Genomic DNA, 19,119 nt, shown 5'->3' on the forward strand with positions numbered 1-19,119 from the left:
AATCAGCTGTCCCGTGTCCGACACCGTGTCGGACACCGACACTCCTCGGACACACGTCGAAACGTGTCGGACACCTACAAAGCCGTGTCTAACTTTCTACATTTATTCGGGCACATGTCCGACGCTTGTCCATGGTATTTCGGCCGTGTCCGACGCGTGTCCATGACATTTGGACATCATTTGGGGTGAATGATGTTCTTTAAGCGTGAAATGGTACATCGAAAGAGATAGATTAAAAGATTCGTTTGGATGGTAAATGAAAACGAGTTATAATCAAGAAAGTTTTTTTTCACTTATTTAAATTTAATATCAAATACTTTTATAAAAATAAATTGGAATGTTTATAATTATAAAATATATATTTTATTAAATTTAAATAACGCTAATAAAAATGTCCTAAATTTGAGGATCCACAGTGTCATGTTCGCGTGTTCGTGTCGTGTCCCCGTAATGCCCAATGTCTGTTTTGGTGCTACCTAGATTGTGATCACAAAATTAAACTGGCGAGCCTGTTCATGGCGACTAACCTAACTCTACGACCAAATTCGTTATCTAGTCACAGAGAGTAGCACAACACAATTACACAAACGTATTATTGAATACGAACCATTTATAGCAAGCAACCCAACAACCATTTATAGTAAGTTTCAAGTGTGTTGAGCTCTGCCCGCCAACTGTTCGACGAAATGCCTAGCTGACATTCTACGTTAAATTCTCAAACTTTGTAGCTTATGATTTTATTGGGGTTTGTTGGTATGTTCAGAAGAATCAGTTGTTCATTTCTTTGTTGAAATTTGAGTGAGATAATATGGATTTAATGAGCCAATCTCTCTCAATTCTTAGTTTTTCGACCTCCAAGTATAGTTTTAGTGTTTCTCCAAAACCTTGCTTGTTATTTGGTGGGTGTCAAAGATTTAAATTTGTATCTTTGTGCTCAAACTCTGCATCTTCGTCTTCGTCTTTGTCTTCGTCCTCTATTTTCCTCCCTTTTCTCGAAGAAGAGGAAGAAAAGGAGGAAATTGAGAGATCATTTCTTGAAAATGAGCAAGAAAAAGAGCAAATTGAGGAACTTTTTGATGACCCAATTTATAAATTCTTGAAGTCTAGGACTTCAACCCAAGACCCACCTAATGAATCCAAGTTATCTTTACAAAGAAACCGTCGGACATCGTGGCATTTGGCTGGTGGCATTGAATCTGTGGAAGAAAGTGAGGCAGAAACCGGTTTTAAGTTGAGTAGGGAGGAAATTGAGCAGAAAATTGAAGCGGGTTTGGATGAAAGTTCAGAAGCTGTAGGTATTGTGGAGGAAATTGTTGGTATTGCGAGGAATTTAGACGAGAATTCGACACTGGGAGAGCATTTAGGGAGGTATGAAGGGAGGATAGGGGAGAAGGAATGTGTAGAGGTGTTGGGATTGATGATTGGGGAGGGTATGATGATGTCTTGCTTGTATTTGTATGAATGGATGGGGTTGCAGGAACGGTCGCTTGTCACTTCTAGAGCATGTACAATGCTGTTTCCTGCATTGGGGAAAGCTAGATTGGGTGAAAAGCTAATGATTTTGTGGAAGAATTTGCCTAATACTTGGGAGTTTAAGGATGTTCATGTTTATAATGCTGCAACGTCGGGGTTACTATCCGGTGGGAGGTACGGTATTGCTTCTGTTTTCGTTACTCTTGAAACTATAACTGCAAAAATGAAATGATTAAAGCATTGGATAAGTAATTATGATGTTCTTTTGATGCGTAGTATACTAGTATATTACTCATGCTTTGTGAAGAGGATGAGTTATTATATAACCTATTAATTCATGTCTAAAAGGTTAGTGTTGCTATTAAAGAGTGATAGTCATGTAGAAATGGCGGTAGTTTAGAAGCATTTCCATTGTTACACGCGTTTTCAAGATCATAAATTCATAATTGTATTGTTTAGTCTCTTCTGAAACCTAGATCTTCACAGGAGAAGCAAGAATGCGATATCACATTTGTAAAGAAACCAGGGATTTGCATGTATTTTGGCAGAAGGATAAAAAATATCAGCTCAGCTAAAATATTTTCACCGAGTCCCAGGAGGAAAGACCATAAATGTTGTGGAGAGTCTTTCTTGTTCATCTGTTTTACTTTAGTAATCAAGTCTCCGAATTTCTTGTTGTGAGCTATGCACAATTCCTCATTCCTTACCCTCTGCTTCTGATTTAATTATGCTTATGCACAGCTGTGTTCTTGTGAGTCTACGATACTGAGTGGATTGTTCTACTTTAAAATTTAGAAACCCACCTGTACCTTAGTTTATACTTTGTACAAAACTGACACGTGAATAGATAGCTCAAGACTTTAGGTGGCTTCCATGCACAAGAAGTGTATGCTCTCTGATTCTCTTGTTATGGGTGTCGTCCTCTTTGGCATCTGTTTGGGATGGCTATTGAGGTTTCATGAAAGGATGAGTAGGCTTAGCGAGAGGATGTTAGTAAGAGACTGTCATCTCATTTTTTACGGTAACACATTGAAATGTTGTACTCAATTCACATGCCAAATGTGTAATTTGGCAAGTCTGGCAGACCATAAAACCTCCTGCGTAATCAAATGAAAATTAGCAGATATCAGTCATGTCAGTGAATATTGGTATTTATGAAGGTGGTCCAAAACTCATAAGCGTCAAAAACCGGCCTTGTGCCTCCCTTTAGCTTTACTCCAAAAGGAAAAGCAATTAGACTTGTGTGAGATGATTCTAAGCATACAATCAAGCCATTAACCCTAATATCAAATGCGGATACAATATTAAATGGCTGAGATTGTATGCATACAACCGTCTCATGTGCGTTTTTATAAGAAAATCATGACACATGCAAATAGGGGAACCAAGTGACGGGTCTCATGATCAAGCCTTCTGATGCAAATGGTGGTTTATTGAAGGTACAATGACGCTATGAAGGTGTACGAGGCCATGGAGTCGAATAATATTCTTCCAGATCGCGTGACTGGTTCTGTGATTATAACTGTCATGAGAAAACAGGGTAGAAGTGCTAAAGATGTGTGGGAGTTCTTTGAAAGAATGAATAGAAAAGGAGTCAAATGGAGTTTAGAGGTCGTAGGAGCTGTGATAAAATCATTCTGTGACGAGGGACTTCTTAAACAAGCTCTTATCATTCAAGGAGAAATGGAGAAGAAAGGGATCTCCTCGAATACTGTGATATATAACATACTTATGGATGGCTATTGTAAGACCAACCAGCTCGAAGAAGCGGAAGCCCTCTTTGTTGAGATGAAGAACAAAAGGCTTTCACCTTCTTCTGCCACCTACAACATTCTGATGGATGCATATAGTAAAAGGATGCAGCCTGATATAGTCGAGAAACTTCTCCGGGAAATGCTGGATTCCGGAATAAAGCCAAATGTTAAATCATACACGAGCCTTATAAGTGCGTATGGAAAGCAGAAGAGTAAGAGTGACTTGGCTGCTGATGCGTTCCTGAGAATGAGAAAAGCGGGCATAAAACCAACTTCTCATTCATATACCGCTCTAATCCACGCTTATTCTATTGGTGAGTGGCATGAAAAAGCATACAAAGCCTTTGAGAACATGCAGAGAGAAGAAATCAAACCCACCATAGAGACATATACGGCCCTTCTCGATGCATTTAGGCGGGCTGGAGATGCTGAGACACTGATGAAGCTTTGGAAAGCCATGATTCGGGAAAAGATTAAAGGAACTGGAGTGACTTTTACCATTCTTCTCGACGGATTTGCAAAGCAGGTATCGTATGCGTTAGAAACTTAATCCTGTTAACATTCTTTTGTGCAAATTTTGTATGGCACGGTCTTAGAATAATTTCATTGTGAGACCACTTTACTCAAAAATTCGAGTGGCCTTATTATACTCTTTTATTTCTGACAGTTAAACCTTTTAGCTATTAACCATCTTCATGATATAAATGACCATTTGGTTGCTAGCACAAATCGCTTTCCTAATATTTATTTCAGGCTTTCTTATCACAATCTCACATCATATTTTAATACAGGGACGCTACGCTGAAGCACGAGATGTGATTTTTGAATTTAGGAAACTTGGTTACGAGCCAACTGTTATGACTTATAATATGCTGATAAACGCTTATGGTAGAGGAGGGCAAGAACTGAAAATCCCACACCTGGTGAACGAGATGGCGGCTCTCAATCTAAAACCCGATTCCATTACATATAGCACAATTATATATGCCTTTGTGCGTGTTCGTGATTTCAAAAGGGCTTTTTATTACCATAAGCAAATGGTGAAGAATAAACAAGTGCCAGACCCAGAATCCTATCGAAAATTGAGAGGGATATTGGATGCCAAAGCTGCCATTAAAAACAAGAGGGACAAGAATGCCATACTTGGTATTGTTAAGAGTAAGTTTGGTTTGCCTAAAAAGAAAGGTAAGAAAGACGAGTTCTGGAAGAACAAGAAGAAGCTGGGAGTATATAACAACTCAGCTCCGGCACGGCGATGAAGTTGCTCTTGGCATGAAACCCGTCTCTCAGTTATCGGGAAGCTGCAGGGTATCCCTGAGATTTACAAATTTACAAAGTCTCTATGCTTGAAATTATTATGTCTCCATAAGTTTAGTATGGTAGGAACCTCCTTGTGGCTTGTTGTATAACTCTATGTTAAAACTTACTCTGTAATTATCAAGAGCGTAAAATTTGATGTTACACGAAATGTTTAATGCCTATTGAAGCTGTAAATTGAGTGAAAGATTAGAACACTATACAGTATAAATCATAGAGAGACAGCAGTGAGTTAGAGAGGAAGAAGTTTCTTCTCAGTTTCTCTGTTTATATAGCTCGCCTTGACTCGACTTGTCTATGTATTGACGGATATTCAGTATGATTATCGTTTTACCTATTACATACTCCGCATATTGTTCCAATAACATTTCAAGTCAAAATGCCTAGATATGGATTCTACTTTGCAAATACTAGAGGAATTTTCTGCCATTTTGACGTAAAATATTACACCGTACTTAACAATATGAATATATACTCCGTATCATTTTATTCATGATTACTAAATTTTGTCAATTTTTTTCCACCAAGAACGACCCATCCTATTAATAGACCGAACGAATTAAAATAGGGTTATGCTCAGGATTTTTTGTCAAAATTTACCTTATATTTAGGGGTATTTGTAAAAATACTACATTATATTATTTTTCTTGTTTCAGACTACCTTTGTTTTCTCATTTTTTGGTCAATAACTACCTACGCTAAGAGTTTACACATATTTGATCTGTTTTGCGGCTTTAACCTATCTCACATGACTCTTTTATGTTTTAATCTTACTTAGGCCTAATTTTGGGAAGTCCTGATGTACTTACGCTTAATTTTAGTAGATGTTTGTAGTTATTATTGAAATGTGAAATTCATAAATTTTTCTCATCTGAAGTCAAATTGTGGTTTGAATGCGATTGATCATTGTTGTTTGATGTTAACAAAGACATACGAGATAGGTTAATGTCGCTAAATCGACCAAATCTTACCATATTTTCGGCATAGGTAGTTATTGACCAAAAAATGAGAAAATAAAGGTAGTCTAAAACAAGAAAAATAACATAAGGTAATATTTTTACAAATATCTCTAAATATAAGGTAGTTTTTGACAAAAAACTCTTATGCTCATCCATGGACATGATTTACTTAATCATGGACATGAATGACCATTATACCCTTGTCATTTCTACACCTTTCCCCTCTTTTCCAATCTCTCTATTACTCACACCAATAAACCATCACCCAGACTAGCTACTACACCACCCAAATCACCGGACCACCACAATTCCTCTTCCAAACCACCGGTCAGAAGCTTTGCGACTCAACAATACATGACTTCAGTAAAATGATTTTCATGAACAAATGGAAATATGGCTATGGTCTAGGTTGCACCAAAACGGACACGGACACGACACGGACACGTGACACGGCATCCCATGAAATTTAGGACACGGGATACGTTATTTAAATTTAATAAAATATATATTTTGTAGTTATATATGTGTGATTTTATTTTTGAAAAAGTACTTGATATTAAATTTAAATAAATGAAGGTAAAATTTGACGTTAAATATAACTTAATCTCATTTCTAAAACCAAAAACTAACTTATAATCAATCTATTTCGACATCTCATTACTTGTCTAAATAACATCATCTGCCCACCAAATTCAACCATATAACAATTAACGCCATTTACCTTAAATTCAACTTTCCGTTTGAAGGTGTGTCCAAATACCATGGACACGGCTCAAAATACCATGGACACGCGTCGGACACGTGCCCAAATAAAAGATGAAAGTTAGACACGGCCTTACAGGTGTCCGACACGTTTTGACGTGTGTCCGACGAGTGTCGTGTCCGACACGGGAACACCGATTATAAGGAGTGTCCGTGCAACCTAGGCTATGGTGCGTTCAATACTGTTCTACCCAAGAAATCAATTTGGGTGGGCTTAGAGGCATAACACCAAATTTTGTACGCAGATTTTCAATTGCAAAGGAAACGATGAATACCACAAAATTTTCAATGATTTCTAGATAAAATCAAAAGGATTGACAACAGGCTTTTTAAACCCTAATTTCATTAGTTTAGATTAATTTAATTTCCCTAATTTGATATAACAAAGTTAATAATGTTAATAATCAGAATAATTACTTGATCGAGATGAAAATTAGCGTTCATAATTGAGTAATTTGACGGATTTGATTAATTTTGCGAGGAAAAGATTAGAAAGAGTTCGTTTATTTTGTTTTTTTTTTTGCTAAGGGTAAATTATGGAAAAGTAATGGAAAAAAGTCCATGAAAGAGTAATTTTCGTCCATGAAAGAGCAACTACGTTAAAATAATAACCATTAGATATAGAGGGATAATAAACTTTGGATAAAGTCATAATAAAACCGTAAAACCAAATCCAAATCCAAATCGAAATTCAAATTCAAATCCAGTTTCCCTTCCTACCCTCACCACATCGTCCAGACCTCCAAACTAGAGTTGGCCAACAGACACGGCCCGCTATATATAGCCCAAAATTCACCGGTTCTGTTAGCCCGCATGCTAGTCCAATAAAACCGCTTCCAATCGGGGCCAAAGTCTTCCAGTTTAGGTCCAAGCCCACCTTAAAAAAAAAGCTTATTTGGGTTGGGCTTTTGCCAAACATAAATGAATCCAACATCCAGCCATCCCGCGCCCTCCTTATGGTAGGACTCGGGATACTCTTATCACATTCCAATCATGGGTCGTAGCTAACCGGTTCCGCACTAGCCCGAGACAATGGACACCTCTACTCCACTATAAAGGTGGTCAAATGGACAGGTTGGGCCGGGCTTGGCTTGGCTAGGCGGATCCGGAATAGGAGTGTGGGTCGGGTCGGACCTAGTGGGAGTGGATTCGAAACCAGCCCAGGGTAGGTTTGAGATGCGGGTCGAGGCCGGGACTGGGTTGAGGTCGGGTCGGGCTACATTTTTTGGACCATGTTGTAACAGAAGTAAGAAAGAACAAATAAAAACAATAAAGACAAAACGCACAGATTTACGTGTTTCACTAACCGTGTGTTAGCTACGTCCACATGAAGGGAGAGAGTTTGATTGATATGTGAGGAGTTTTTAGATTACAGATTCAGACGGTATGACTGTTAGGTAGAGACTTAGAGAGTTTATATAATACTCTCTAAGATCTAATACAGAATGACCTAATAAAGGCTCAAGACAGACCTAGCCTAATAACAGATACGAAGACCCCCGCATAGTCGTTCGAACGGCGACTAACAGAATCAAGGCACAAACCCAACAGACCCGAAACTGACTCAGAGTAGGGGACGGGTCGAGTCGGGCTGCACACGAGTTTGAGGCCCCGGCGAAAAGTGATCCGGGGAGGTGCCGGGCTGGATCGACCCTAAGGTTTGACCAACCTACTCCACATTAGACCATCCCCAAACAAGGTCAATTGCTAGGTCATGACCTTGCATGGTCACACTAATCACCAATTAACCAAAAAATTATGGTGACCTTTGGAGAGAAAAGGTCAGTTTGTTGCCTTTGGTGGAACAAATTGACCCAACTCATGACCTATATGTGGCGATATGTGATTGGTTGACAATATTAATAATTAATAAAAAAATATATATATATATATGAAAATGTGATATAATGTAGAGAGATGTAATTGGTTGGAAAGTGAAAAATGATTGGGTTGATGACCTAGGTCGTGACCTTCTGCTTGAGAGGGTGAAATTAGGTCAAGATAAATAAAGTGGGATTAAGAGTAAAACAGGGTCGCGACCTAATTAGCGCGACCTTAGCTTGTAGATGGTCTTACCCTACCCAAAGAGGCAAACACCAATACACCAAGGACACATCCGTCAATTCACACCCCATAGGCCCATACCCTCACAGTCACCCCCACACACAGAAAGCCTAGTGTAGCAAACCCACAGGAAACACTACACTACAATCCACCACTCCAAAACAAGATCTACAAGAAAATAAACGCCACGTGGAGGTCATATCATTCAACACCCCTATCCAAAAAAAATAAAAATTACTATAAAAAACCTCTTCTATCTAATCTAAAAGACCTAATGATGACGTGTCCATGTAAAAGTCACAGCCTCCATATAAATACCCCTCATTTTCCCTTCATTTCTTTCCCCCCTTTTTTTCTCCATCCTCATCTTCAACTGTCTTTTATTTTAGTAACTATACTAAAAACAAAAAAGGAAAAATCGCAAATTAATCAGTTTTTCCCCAATTTTCTAGGGTTTCCGAATTTGCGATTTACAATCGTTTGATTTAGAGACTATACATTGAGATTCTATCTTTTTTTTTGTTGCGGTTTGCTTACTGTATTATTTTTCTGTCTTGGCTCGAGATCCGGGCCAAGTACAGAAATTATTTTGGGGATTTTATTGTTGGAGCTAGAGTTAGGGTTTTGATCTTGATTAGATTCAAGTTCGGAAATTTTCTTCGCGAAAGTTGAGGTAAAGATCGTTTCGATTTGTTGATTGTTTTAACATTTTTAGTGATTTAGCTTGATTTTTGATGTTATTGATGAGATATGATTGATTGGAAAGAATAGAAACAGTAATACTGTTACATGAATTAATAGGTGTTGCATTTTTGTCAGTAGATTTGTATCATTTCTTTCGACACAAATTATCGTGTAAGACCGTTGTATGCCGTGTAACGCCTGTGCACGTCATTAATTATTTTATCATTGGATGAGATGTACTCGTAGAATATGACCGTCTTAGAGTGTGTGAGACGGTTCTTTTATTGGTTAAACCCTCATTTATTACACATTATACCGAAGAGGTCTTAGCCTAGTGGTGAAGACGGAAGTTTTTGTGATAATAGATCACAAGTTCAAATCCCCCTACCCGGTATTGTAGTGGCCTTGTGCCTTGTTTGAAACTACATAAAAGAGTCACCAAGTTACTCAATAGGTATTCAGTATTCTATAGTTACTGTTTTTGATTTATTATGTGGATTTTTCTTGATTGTAGACTATACACGGTTAAATTGTTGTGTGTTGAATTTTAGTTTATTAAATTGGTTGATAAAAATTGAAGTAGAATAGGGAGGTTAGAGAGGTTAGTTGATTAGGGTTTTGATTGGTTTTGGTATGTGTTAATGTTAACGTCCGGTGTTTTAGGGTTGAAGTCGGTTGATTTGGAGAGATGGCGTCAAAGGAGGGATTCTTGACGGAAGAGCAAAGGGAGGTGTTGAAGATGGCAAGTCTAACTGTAGAGAACTCGGCCCCGGTTCCTTCAAAGAGTTTGTCGTCATCACCGAAAGGAACATCTATTTTGACTGGTGACAATAACCATGGTAAATGTGGCGGTGGTGGCGGTGGTGGTGGTGGTGGAGGAGGAGGAGGAGGAGGAAAGGCACCATCTGTGAAACATACACGCCGAACGCATTCGGGGAAGTCCATCAAAGTTAAGAAGGGTGAGTATCCTTTCTCATTACTTTGTGAATTACGATCTATAGGTTTGGTTGGCTAGGATTGAAGTGCACCATGTATACTTGTAGGCACTTCTATTGTGTATCAAAATGGGTCGATTTTGTATGTATTGCAGTACTTTTTCCTTAACTGAGTTTTATATTTATATTCCATCAGCCACTTAAAATTGCGGATAAGTAACAATATTAGCGTGTTTTTTGGCGAATACTTCAATTATGTGGATATACTCATATCATTCTATTGGAACATGACTTGGTAATGACTGTATGATTTTGGTTTTATCGCTACTAGGGAAATGCTCTCAAACTCTTGCTAGAAATAATTTCGGAAAAACGGTGAGTGGTGACCGTAAAGGCCTATCAAAACCAGCGACATGAGTTTAAAATATGAGCAACTGGTGAGATATTGGTAAGTAAAACAGAATAGGCACATCTAGCTGTCCCCATCATGGCTGTGAACCTGTTGTACATTGATCATTGATACCTCGGTATTATAGGTTACTAAGTAGCATTTTCCACGGTCAATACTCAATAGGAGAGATGTAATTGTCAGCTTATGGTCAGTGCATGCTTGTATGGGAATTTCTCTTCCGTAGATGTTTTCAGCATTTAAAATAAGCCGACAATATTTGAGATCTAGGTATGGTATTTGTAGCTGAAGTTAGTTTGCTTATGTTGATCTGCTCTCAACAGCTAGAAGTTACCTATTCCATGTTGTTCCATTGAAAAGAAAATGAAACAAGGAGCTGGCTTTAATGGTATCATTTGCTGCAATAAATTTTGACTCAGTTTCGACTAAGATTAGTGAATCTTTGATTCCATTGGCTCTGCAAAATAGCTTATGTTCGATGTAATTCTTGGACATAATTTTCATTGTGGTTCTCCGAAAACAGCCTTTGCTTCTGTTTGTGATGGTTACACCGCTACTATTGAAGCCCTTGAGGCACAGGGTAATGTTGTTGTTTGATGATCATATCTGGGGCTGTTAACTGATTTACTCATCTATCTGTTTAGCCAAGTATTGTTTACTGATCCTTGTGATCATCGTTTAGGAGAAGAATTTGTTCGATTATTTCAAATATGCTGGCTTTTTTTTCCTTTTTATGCTGGTGATAGATTTTACTTGCGATGATAACTAATATGATGCATTGTACATGACTCGCGCAATTTTTATGGCAAGAATGTGCATTTTACCTGCAAGATAAGGATCAGGTTTACCTATGATACAATTTCTCCTAGTAGGGAACTGGGGATGCCCCATAGGCCATAGATGATTGCATTTTTGCATTGTAGCAGATGTAGGATTTTGGCGTAGCTTATACTGATTAGAAAACTTGTTACATTTAAGTATTGAATGTAAATCTAGACATGGTTATTTGCATCATATACTGATATCCTGAGCTGAAGTAATGGTCGCCAATTCCAAATCAATCTGGAACAAGGCTATGTTGTTGCTGCTCTTTGTTGTCTGTTCCATCTGCACTTACTGAATCCCATTGTTTTTTTTGTCTCGAAAAGCTCCTAGGTCATGGTGTATCTCATTTTGTGCTATTATGTTTCATCTGCCAATACTCATAATAATGTGATCGTTTGATTTCAGTTGACAGTTGTGCAATAAAAAAATATGATGCCAAAGGGGGAAAACTAAAACATAGATGATACACGTAGAATTTTTTTTTTTTTTTTGAAAAGGATACACGTAGAATTTTGCTTATCTTGGAATGTGATTCTCTGGATTATGCTTGAAGTTATATGAGCCTTATACTTGGATCACATTTTAAATCGAAATTTTACTTTGTAAACGAAGCTAAAATCTTGTTAAACCCAGTAGTTTTCTACGTCTATTGTGTACACTGTTATGTTCTGATCTTTTGTACGATTCTGCTTCATCTGCCAATACTTGTAATAATGCAATCGTTTGATTTCAACTATGACAGTTGTGCGATAATATAATATGATTTTGAGGGGGGAAATTAATACATGGATGGTACACGTAGAATTTTGGATATCGGGAATGTGATTCTCTGGAGTGTGCCTCATACTTTATTACATTTTATTTCAATGTTCACTATGGAGTTGAAGCTAAAATCGGAAGATGCAATGTTATTTTCCTATTTCCTGTTCAGATTTTGCTTCCTATAAGTGATTGGTCCCCTAATTGTCTTTAACATGTTTTATCTTTTAGATTCTTTCTTCTCATGAGAATTTAATTTCGATTCTAAGACGGTCATTCATTTTTAATTCTGACAGAGGGAGCTGGCGGCAAGGGTACCTGGGGAAGGCTAATTGACACTGATTGTGAAGCCCACCTTGATCGTAACGATCCTAACTATGATAGTGACGAGGTGAATAATTTGCTATTTTCGTGCTCTCTTAGCATTTATAGCATATGTATCTGGTCAAGTTTAATTAGAATGCTTTAAATTGTACTTTTGGTGTTCATCCACAATTTTCATTGTTCCATATGGTATTTAGGGTTTTCCATTGTTAATACATTATTTTTATGCTTTTGGCAGGAGCCATACAAACTTGTTGCAGCAGATGTCACCGATCCTTTGGATGATTACAAAAAAGCTGTGGTTTCAATCATTGAGGAGTACTTCAGCACTGGTGTTGTGGAAGTGGCTGTATCTGATATTAGAGAACTAGGATCAAGTGAATATCATCCCTACTTCATAAAGAGGGTTGTGTCATTGGCTATGGATAGGCATGACAAGGAGAAGGAGATGGCCTCTGTTCTGCTTTCAGCCCTTTATGCGGATGTTATCAGCCCAGCTCAAATTAGTCAGGGTTTTATTTTGCTGCTTGAGTCAGCAGATGACCTCTCTGTTGATATTCCGGATGCTGTCAATGTACTTGCCTTATTTGTTGCTCGTGCTGTTGTCGATGACATACTTCCTCCGGCATTCGTTACTAGGGTTCAGAAAATTCTCCCAGCGTCTTCGAAGGGACTCCAGGCCATCCAAGTTGCTGATAAGAGCTATCTCTCGGCTCCACACCATGCAGAGCTTGTAGAGCGGAAGTGGGGTGGTAGTACTCATTTAACTGTTGAGGAAGTGAAGAAGAAGATTACCGATTTACTTAGGGAATATGCTGAAAATGGAGATACTATAGAAGCTTGTAGGTGCATTAGAGAGCTCGGGGTCTCGTTTTTCCATCACGAAGTTGTGAAGAGAGCATTAGTTCTTTCCATGGAGAAGCAATCGGCTGAACCACTCATTAGAAACCTATTGAAGGAAGCATATGATGAAGGGCTGATAAGCAGCAGTCAGATGATTAAGGGGTTCTATCGGATGGAGGAAAGTCTCGACGACCTTTGTCTTGATATTCCGTCAGCCAGATCATTGTTTCAGTCCTTGATACCTAAAGCAATTTCTGAAGGATGGCTAGACGCTTCTTTCTCAAAATCAGCCACCGAAGATGGTGCTGTCCCAAGGCAAGACAATGAGAAGGTGAAAAGATACAAGGAAGAGGTTGTGACCATGATTCATGAGTACTTCCTTTCTGATGATATTCCGGAGCTCATTCAAAGTCTCGTAGATCTCGGGGCTCCTGAATTAAACCCAATCTTCTTGAAGAGACTTGTAACTCTTGCCATGGACCGTAAAAACCGGGAGAAAGAGATGGCATCCGTCCTCCTCTCTGCACTTCATATTGAGATTTTCTCCACTGAAGACATTGTGAATGGTTTTGTCTTACTCTTGGAATCTGCTGAAGACACAGCTCTGGATATCTTGGATGCCTCTAATGAGCTGGCTCTCTTCCTTGCCAGGGCCGTAATTGACGATGTTCTGGCACCATTGAACCTGGACGAGATAGCTTGCAAGCTACCGGCAAACTGCAGTGGGAGTGAAACTGTACATATGGCCAGGTCTCTTGTTTTCTCCCGTCATGCTGGTGAGAGAATCCTGAGGTGTTGGGGAGGTGGGAGCGGATGGGCAGTAGAGGACGCGAAAGACAAGATATGGAAGCTTCTAGAAGAGTATGAGAGTGGAGGGGTGGTTGGAGAAGCATGTCGGTGCATTAGGGATCTTGGGTTACCCTTTTTTAACCACGAGGTTGTGAAGAAAGCACTGGTCATGGCTATGGAGAAGAAAAATGACAGGATGCTCGATTTGCTACAAGAGTGCTATGTTGTGGGGATCATCACAACTAACCAAATGACTAAAGGGTTTGCTCGCGTCAAGGATGATATTGATGACCTGGCGCTCGACAATCCCAATGCCAAGGAGAAATTTGAATCATATGTGGAGCGTGCCAAGAAGCAAGGTTGGATTCTTCCGTCCTTAGAATCATCGGCCTCGTTCGTTGCAGCTTGATGAAGGCGAGTCGTTGTCTTGTGGTGTTTTTACTTCTCCCATAAGTCACTGTTTACTTAAATACTCTTGCTAGTCGAGTTGCGTCCCTTTCTGTCGTCGTGGTTTTACTGTCTTCTGGTATGATCAAGAGTTTTATGTTGGTTGTAAAAAGTTGGCTTTACTAATGACATTGACTAGCTTCTTTATTAAACTCTCAATATCATTTTGCCTGAGTATATGCTTCTGTTACAATTTTGCCTCGAATTTTTTCTCTATTTGTTTGGTTGATCAGATTCAGATTTGATTGATGAGGTGCTATATCAGTGTTTTTGCTTCGTCGGTGTATTTTTTGTGCTCATTGTCCATATCACCATATGTCCCAATGAGCCGAGGGAATGCGAATTAAGATTAAGATTTAGCCTAATTGCGGAAGATCGGGTTATTTAATCGCTTGTAAGGTACGCTGATGTGTTCTCAGCTTGAATCGCGTAATGCGTTGGGTCATTTAAAACCTGCTGTTAGGGTTGGGCATCGGTCCAAAACCGGATCGGAATTGGAATCGACAAATATCATGGACTGGGACCGGACCGGATGACAAAAATTCTGGTCCGGGACCGGACCTGAAAAATTCCGGTCCAAGACTGGACCGGAATTTGTCATTTACATGCCCACTTTTACAAATTCCGGTCCATTGGACCAGAACGAACCGGATTAAAAATATAATTTTAAGAAAAAAATTACAAATATCTATAATTCCGGGAATTCCGGTCCAAACCGGACTGGACCGAAAACCGGAATCTTAGAAAATGGTGTACTGGAGACCGGACCAGAATTTTTAATTCCGGTTCCGGTCCACTAGATTCCGGTCCGGACCGTTCCATTTTTCCGGTTCGGACCGGATTATGCCCACCCCTACCTGTTGTGGCGTTGAATCGGGTTTTGTCATCAAATAGCCTTTTTTCGGGTTGGTGGTATATGATCTCCCATAATTTTACAGCAATAATATCTTGAAATCGGGTTATGTTCGGAATAATATCTTGAACTCGGTTTTGTTAGGCCCGCGGCTGCCTACTAAATGACCAGTGATGCCCCTTTTCACCCCCTCCAACTTTAACATGGGCTGTATACAATACATTGTGCATAATTGGATGACAGTGACTTGGTTGGTACACAGCATTTTGTGGATGTGATGAGATGAATAGATGATGCAACCAACCTATACCATTCACAAACCAACCTGTTTCATCCAGACACTTCACAGTTCACCCTCTGGAATTTTCTCTCCACAACTTAAAAACTCGAAAACTCATATTTCGCCACCATTTCCGGCAACAATGGCTTCAACAACATCCTCCCTATCGATCCCCGCTCCAAAAAATACTCTTATCATCACCCCGTCCACAATCTCCCTTCTCTCGAAACCCAACTCATTTCGCGTTAACTGTCACCAGTCCAATCCATCAACCAAGCCATCCCTTTCGGTGCTGAAAACAGTCGCCATACCAGGCAGCATTATTGCCACCCTGGCGTCTTCGCCATGGGCCATGGCGGCAAAGCAGATAGCTGAGTCGCCTCAAGAAGATAACCGCGGCCTGGCCTTACTGTTACCTCTTGTACCAGCTGTTGGGTGGGTCTTGTTCAACATTCTGCAACCTGCATTGAACCAGATTAATAAGATGAGGAACGAGAAGGCGGTTATATTTGGTCTTGGTGGGTTAGCTTTGTATTCTGCTTTGTATGTGCCGATTGCATCTGCTGTCGAAGAGGCTGTTGAAGGCGAGGCTGCTGCAAGTAACTCGGGTTTGCTCCCTTATATTGTGGCTGCTGCAGTCGCTTTTGAGGTGATCTTGTTGAGTACTATGCAATCCAAGTTTGAGGAGACCAAACATTGATTTGTGAATTTGTTGTTTGCTTAATTTTGATAGAATGTACCAAAAATAACCGATTTAAATTGTAATTTATAATCCGTGTTGAATTTAGTTTTATTTTTTTCCGATCTATATTTTAGTTCCGATACAGAGTCACTCCGCAAAACCAGAATACTAGATCCATATCCTACGTCATTCCGACTCTTTTGATTCCCCACATACCCGTGTCCGATACTCGACAGTCGGATACTTCATTTTAAGCCAGAATATGCATGCTTTTCGTAAAAATGTCATGTTTAATACTTGAAAACGCATCCGTATCGAATGCTTCTAAACGAGTCTGAGCAATATAGACCGAATCCTATTATACATGAATTTTAGTTGCTAATGGAATGGTGAATGATAATACGGATAAAAAGTGGAAGGACTAGAAGAAAGTAGAAAGTATTGCAGAGAATAAGTTAAAGTGGGATGATTGTGGGGACTTGTACAACTGTTGTCCAAGGGCCCTTAATTAAAGGACTATATGTATAATCTCAGTTGACCACTAACTTTAAATTATGCCAAGTTGCCAACCCAAGAACCGACGTAAAAATATCTGCTTCTTAATTGGATCCCGACTTAGTAAGAAGTTTATAAAAGTTGACCCGATTCGAACCATTCTATCCCCGTTTTGGTATAACCTGAAAATTTGGTTCATCCAAATTAACCCAATTCAACCTCATGCCAATTGAATCGCCGAATCGGGTCTAATGACCTTATGAGTTATGACTTATCATTGGATCCTATGCTGGTAAATTAACCCAATAATAACATAATCCGAACTAGATTTCAAGCTGTCCATGACTGATGACTAGAGATGGCAACGGATCCTGGACCCTATTCAGATTCGTGGATCCGGACCCTGATGGGTAGGATATGGATTCTAATTTTTCGGACACCATGGATATGGATCCACTTATTTGAAAATGGATCTGGATATGGATCTGAAAAATTTGGATCTGCCGGATATGGGTCGGATATGGATCCAACGTTGGTGTGGCGGATATGGATCTGGATCCTATCGGATCCTACCCAGATCCGGTTCATTGTCATCCCTACTGATGACCCAACCCACCAATAACTCGATAAAACTCCCCCAACCATTCCAATTTCCAAAGAATAACAACCTTAACTCGACAAAATCCGAACCAAATATAACCCAAACTCATAACCGAACCGAGTTAACTGTTACCTCATAAACACAAAATGTCATTGAAAACGGGCACTATCTGTCATAAGTTGAAGACGGATAGTGTCCCTCTCACAAGATGTAAGTGGCAATATACATGGTTGCTCCATTTTCCCTCCCACTTACCAACCCACTTGCTTTATTGTGAAAAGTCTTCAGTTTATTGTGAAAGGTCTTCAGCTTATAACAGATATTGTCCGTCACAAACAAGACACTTTGCTAAATCATAAGTCTCATAACCAACCTCTGGTTTTAGATCTCCTGCCAGAACTGACATCTTTCTTCTATACAAAAATACAAAAAATAGAAGCGCAGTTATTATTGCCTTGCCTTTATCTTGACGGCGCCTTCTTAAATTGCTGTTTATTCACAATTTCACATGTCTCACCACTTTCCTCTTTTCTTCCTCCCATCCCTCCATTAATAAAGGGATTCCACATCCATTACCACTTCCCCAAATTCTAACAACCAATTACAATGAAAATAACCGTATCCAATATTCCGAAACTACCCCTCTTACTCCTCCTCCTCCTCCTTATCTCCCTCCTCTCCCTTACCTTCCTCTTCTCCCCCCAACCCACACCCACACCCACACCCCCAACCCGAACCACAACAACCAACCCAGACCTAAAGATCCGACCCGGATACACCTCCTACGAAACCTACCTATCCAAACAACTCAACAAAACCTTAAACCCGAAGCTACGTCAGGTCTGGACAACCCGAGACTGGGACCGTAAAATACGCGTATTCACTCTATTCTTTCACAACCTAATCCAATCCAAATTCCTAACTAATTCATCGAAATCACTTTGCGTCGGAGCTAGGGTCGGACAAGAAGTCGAAGCGCTTCGACAACTCGGTATCGTCGACTCAGTCGGAATCGACCTTGTTCCACATCCGCCATTGGTAATTCAAGGAGATTTTCATTATCAACCGTTTGAGAATGAAACCTTTGATTTCGAGTTTTCGAATGTGTTTGATCATGCGCTTTATCCTGAGAAGTTTGTTTCAGAGATCGAACGTACGTTGAAGAAAGGTGGCGTGTGCGTGTTACATGTTTCGATAACGAAACGAGCTGATAAATATTCGGCGAATGATTTGTTTAGTGTTAATGGGTTGGTTGATTTGTTTACGGTTTCTAAGGTTGTTCGGGTTAGGAATATTGACGGGTTTGGGCTCGATACTGAAGTCGTCTTGAGGAAGAATGTCGATTCTTGATTTTATACTCGGGAATTTATCCAGTACGTGGAAATGTCAATAGGAAATACTCGGGAGTTTATCCAGTACGCGGAAGATTTTTAAAGAATTGTAAAAGTGTCAATAGGAGATTGTTTGTTTGATTTGATTTTTTATAATTCAAAGATTTTCCAAAGGGAAAATAAGTTTTTGTTTTAGTTTTAAGGTAGATTTGGATTCGGATTTGGATTTGGTTGGTATGAATGATAGACGAGACGAGTTATACGATTTTCCGAAATTAAGATATGATACGTTTACAGTTTACGTGAGTATATGTAATGAGATTTCTTAATTTGTGCAAAATTGTTAATTGATATATCTTTGTTAGTTTTGTAATGTAAAACCGTTGTACACAAGAATTTGAGCAAAATGAGAATGTGAGTTTATTTACAAAGAGACGGATTTTAATCGATTTATCAGGGTGACTGACAGTAAATCAGCAAGTCAGTAAAAAAGGGTGTACTGGGTTTGCTGTGACTGTGAATTGAATCCGTCA

General features: G+C 39.3%; 4 protein-coding genes across 4 annotated transcripts; all 4 read left to right on the top strand.

Moving 5' to 3' along the window:
* The first annotated feature begins 480 nt into the window (after positions 1–480).
* LOC141622563 (pentatricopeptide repeat-containing protein At5g50280, chloroplastic-like) lies at positions 481–4,695 on the top strand. Its single transcript, XM_074438593.1, has 3 exons — positions 481–1,647; positions 2,913–3,753; positions 4,019–4,695. Exons 1-3 carry the CDS (start codon positions 809–811, stop codon positions 4,484–4,486), a joined length of 2,148 nt encoding a protein of 715 aa, XP_074294694.1. The 5' UTR covers positions 481–808; the 3' UTR covers positions 4,487–4,695.
* A 3,907-nt stretch (positions 4,696–8,602) lies between these two features.
* On the top strand, positions 8,603–14,521 carry LOC141622573 (MA3 DOMAIN-CONTAINING TRANSLATION REGULATORY FACTOR 1-like). Its single transcript, XM_074438601.1, has 4 exons — positions 8,603–9,002; positions 9,677–9,972; positions 12,238–12,332; positions 12,504–14,521. Exons 2-4 carry the CDS (start codon positions 9,702–9,704, stop codon positions 14,304–14,306), a joined length of 2,169 nt encoding a protein of 722 aa, XP_074294702.1. The 5' UTR covers positions 8,603–9,002; positions 9,677–9,701; the 3' UTR covers positions 14,307–14,521.
* A 960-nt stretch (positions 14,522–15,481) lies between these two features.
* On the top strand, positions 15,482–16,283 carry LOC141622574 (uncharacterized). The gene has a single exon (XM_074438602.1). The coding sequence runs from the start codon at positions 15,488–15,490 to the stop codon at positions 16,175–16,177; it is 690 nt and encodes a 229-aa protein (XP_074294703.1). The 5' UTR covers positions 15,482–15,487; the 3' UTR covers positions 16,178–16,283.
* A 1,481-nt stretch (positions 16,284–17,764) lies between these two features.
* On the top strand, positions 17,765–19,017 carry LOC141622576 (uncharacterized). The gene has a single exon (XM_074438604.1). It carries the CDS (start codon positions 17,862–17,864, stop codon positions 18,603–18,605), a length of 744 nt encoding a protein of 247 aa, XP_074294705.1. The 5' UTR covers positions 17,765–17,861; the 3' UTR covers positions 18,606–19,017.
* Positions 19,018–19,119: the final 102 nt, after the last annotated feature.

The sequence above is a fragment of the Silene latifolia genome, chromosome X (assembly GCF_048544455.1).
Source record: "Silene latifolia isolate original U9 population chromosome X, ASM4854445v1, whole genome shotgun sequence".
NCBI classification, from domain to species: domain Eukaryota; kingdom Viridiplantae; phylum Streptophyta; class Magnoliopsida; order Caryophyllales; family Caryophyllaceae; genus Silene; species Silene latifolia.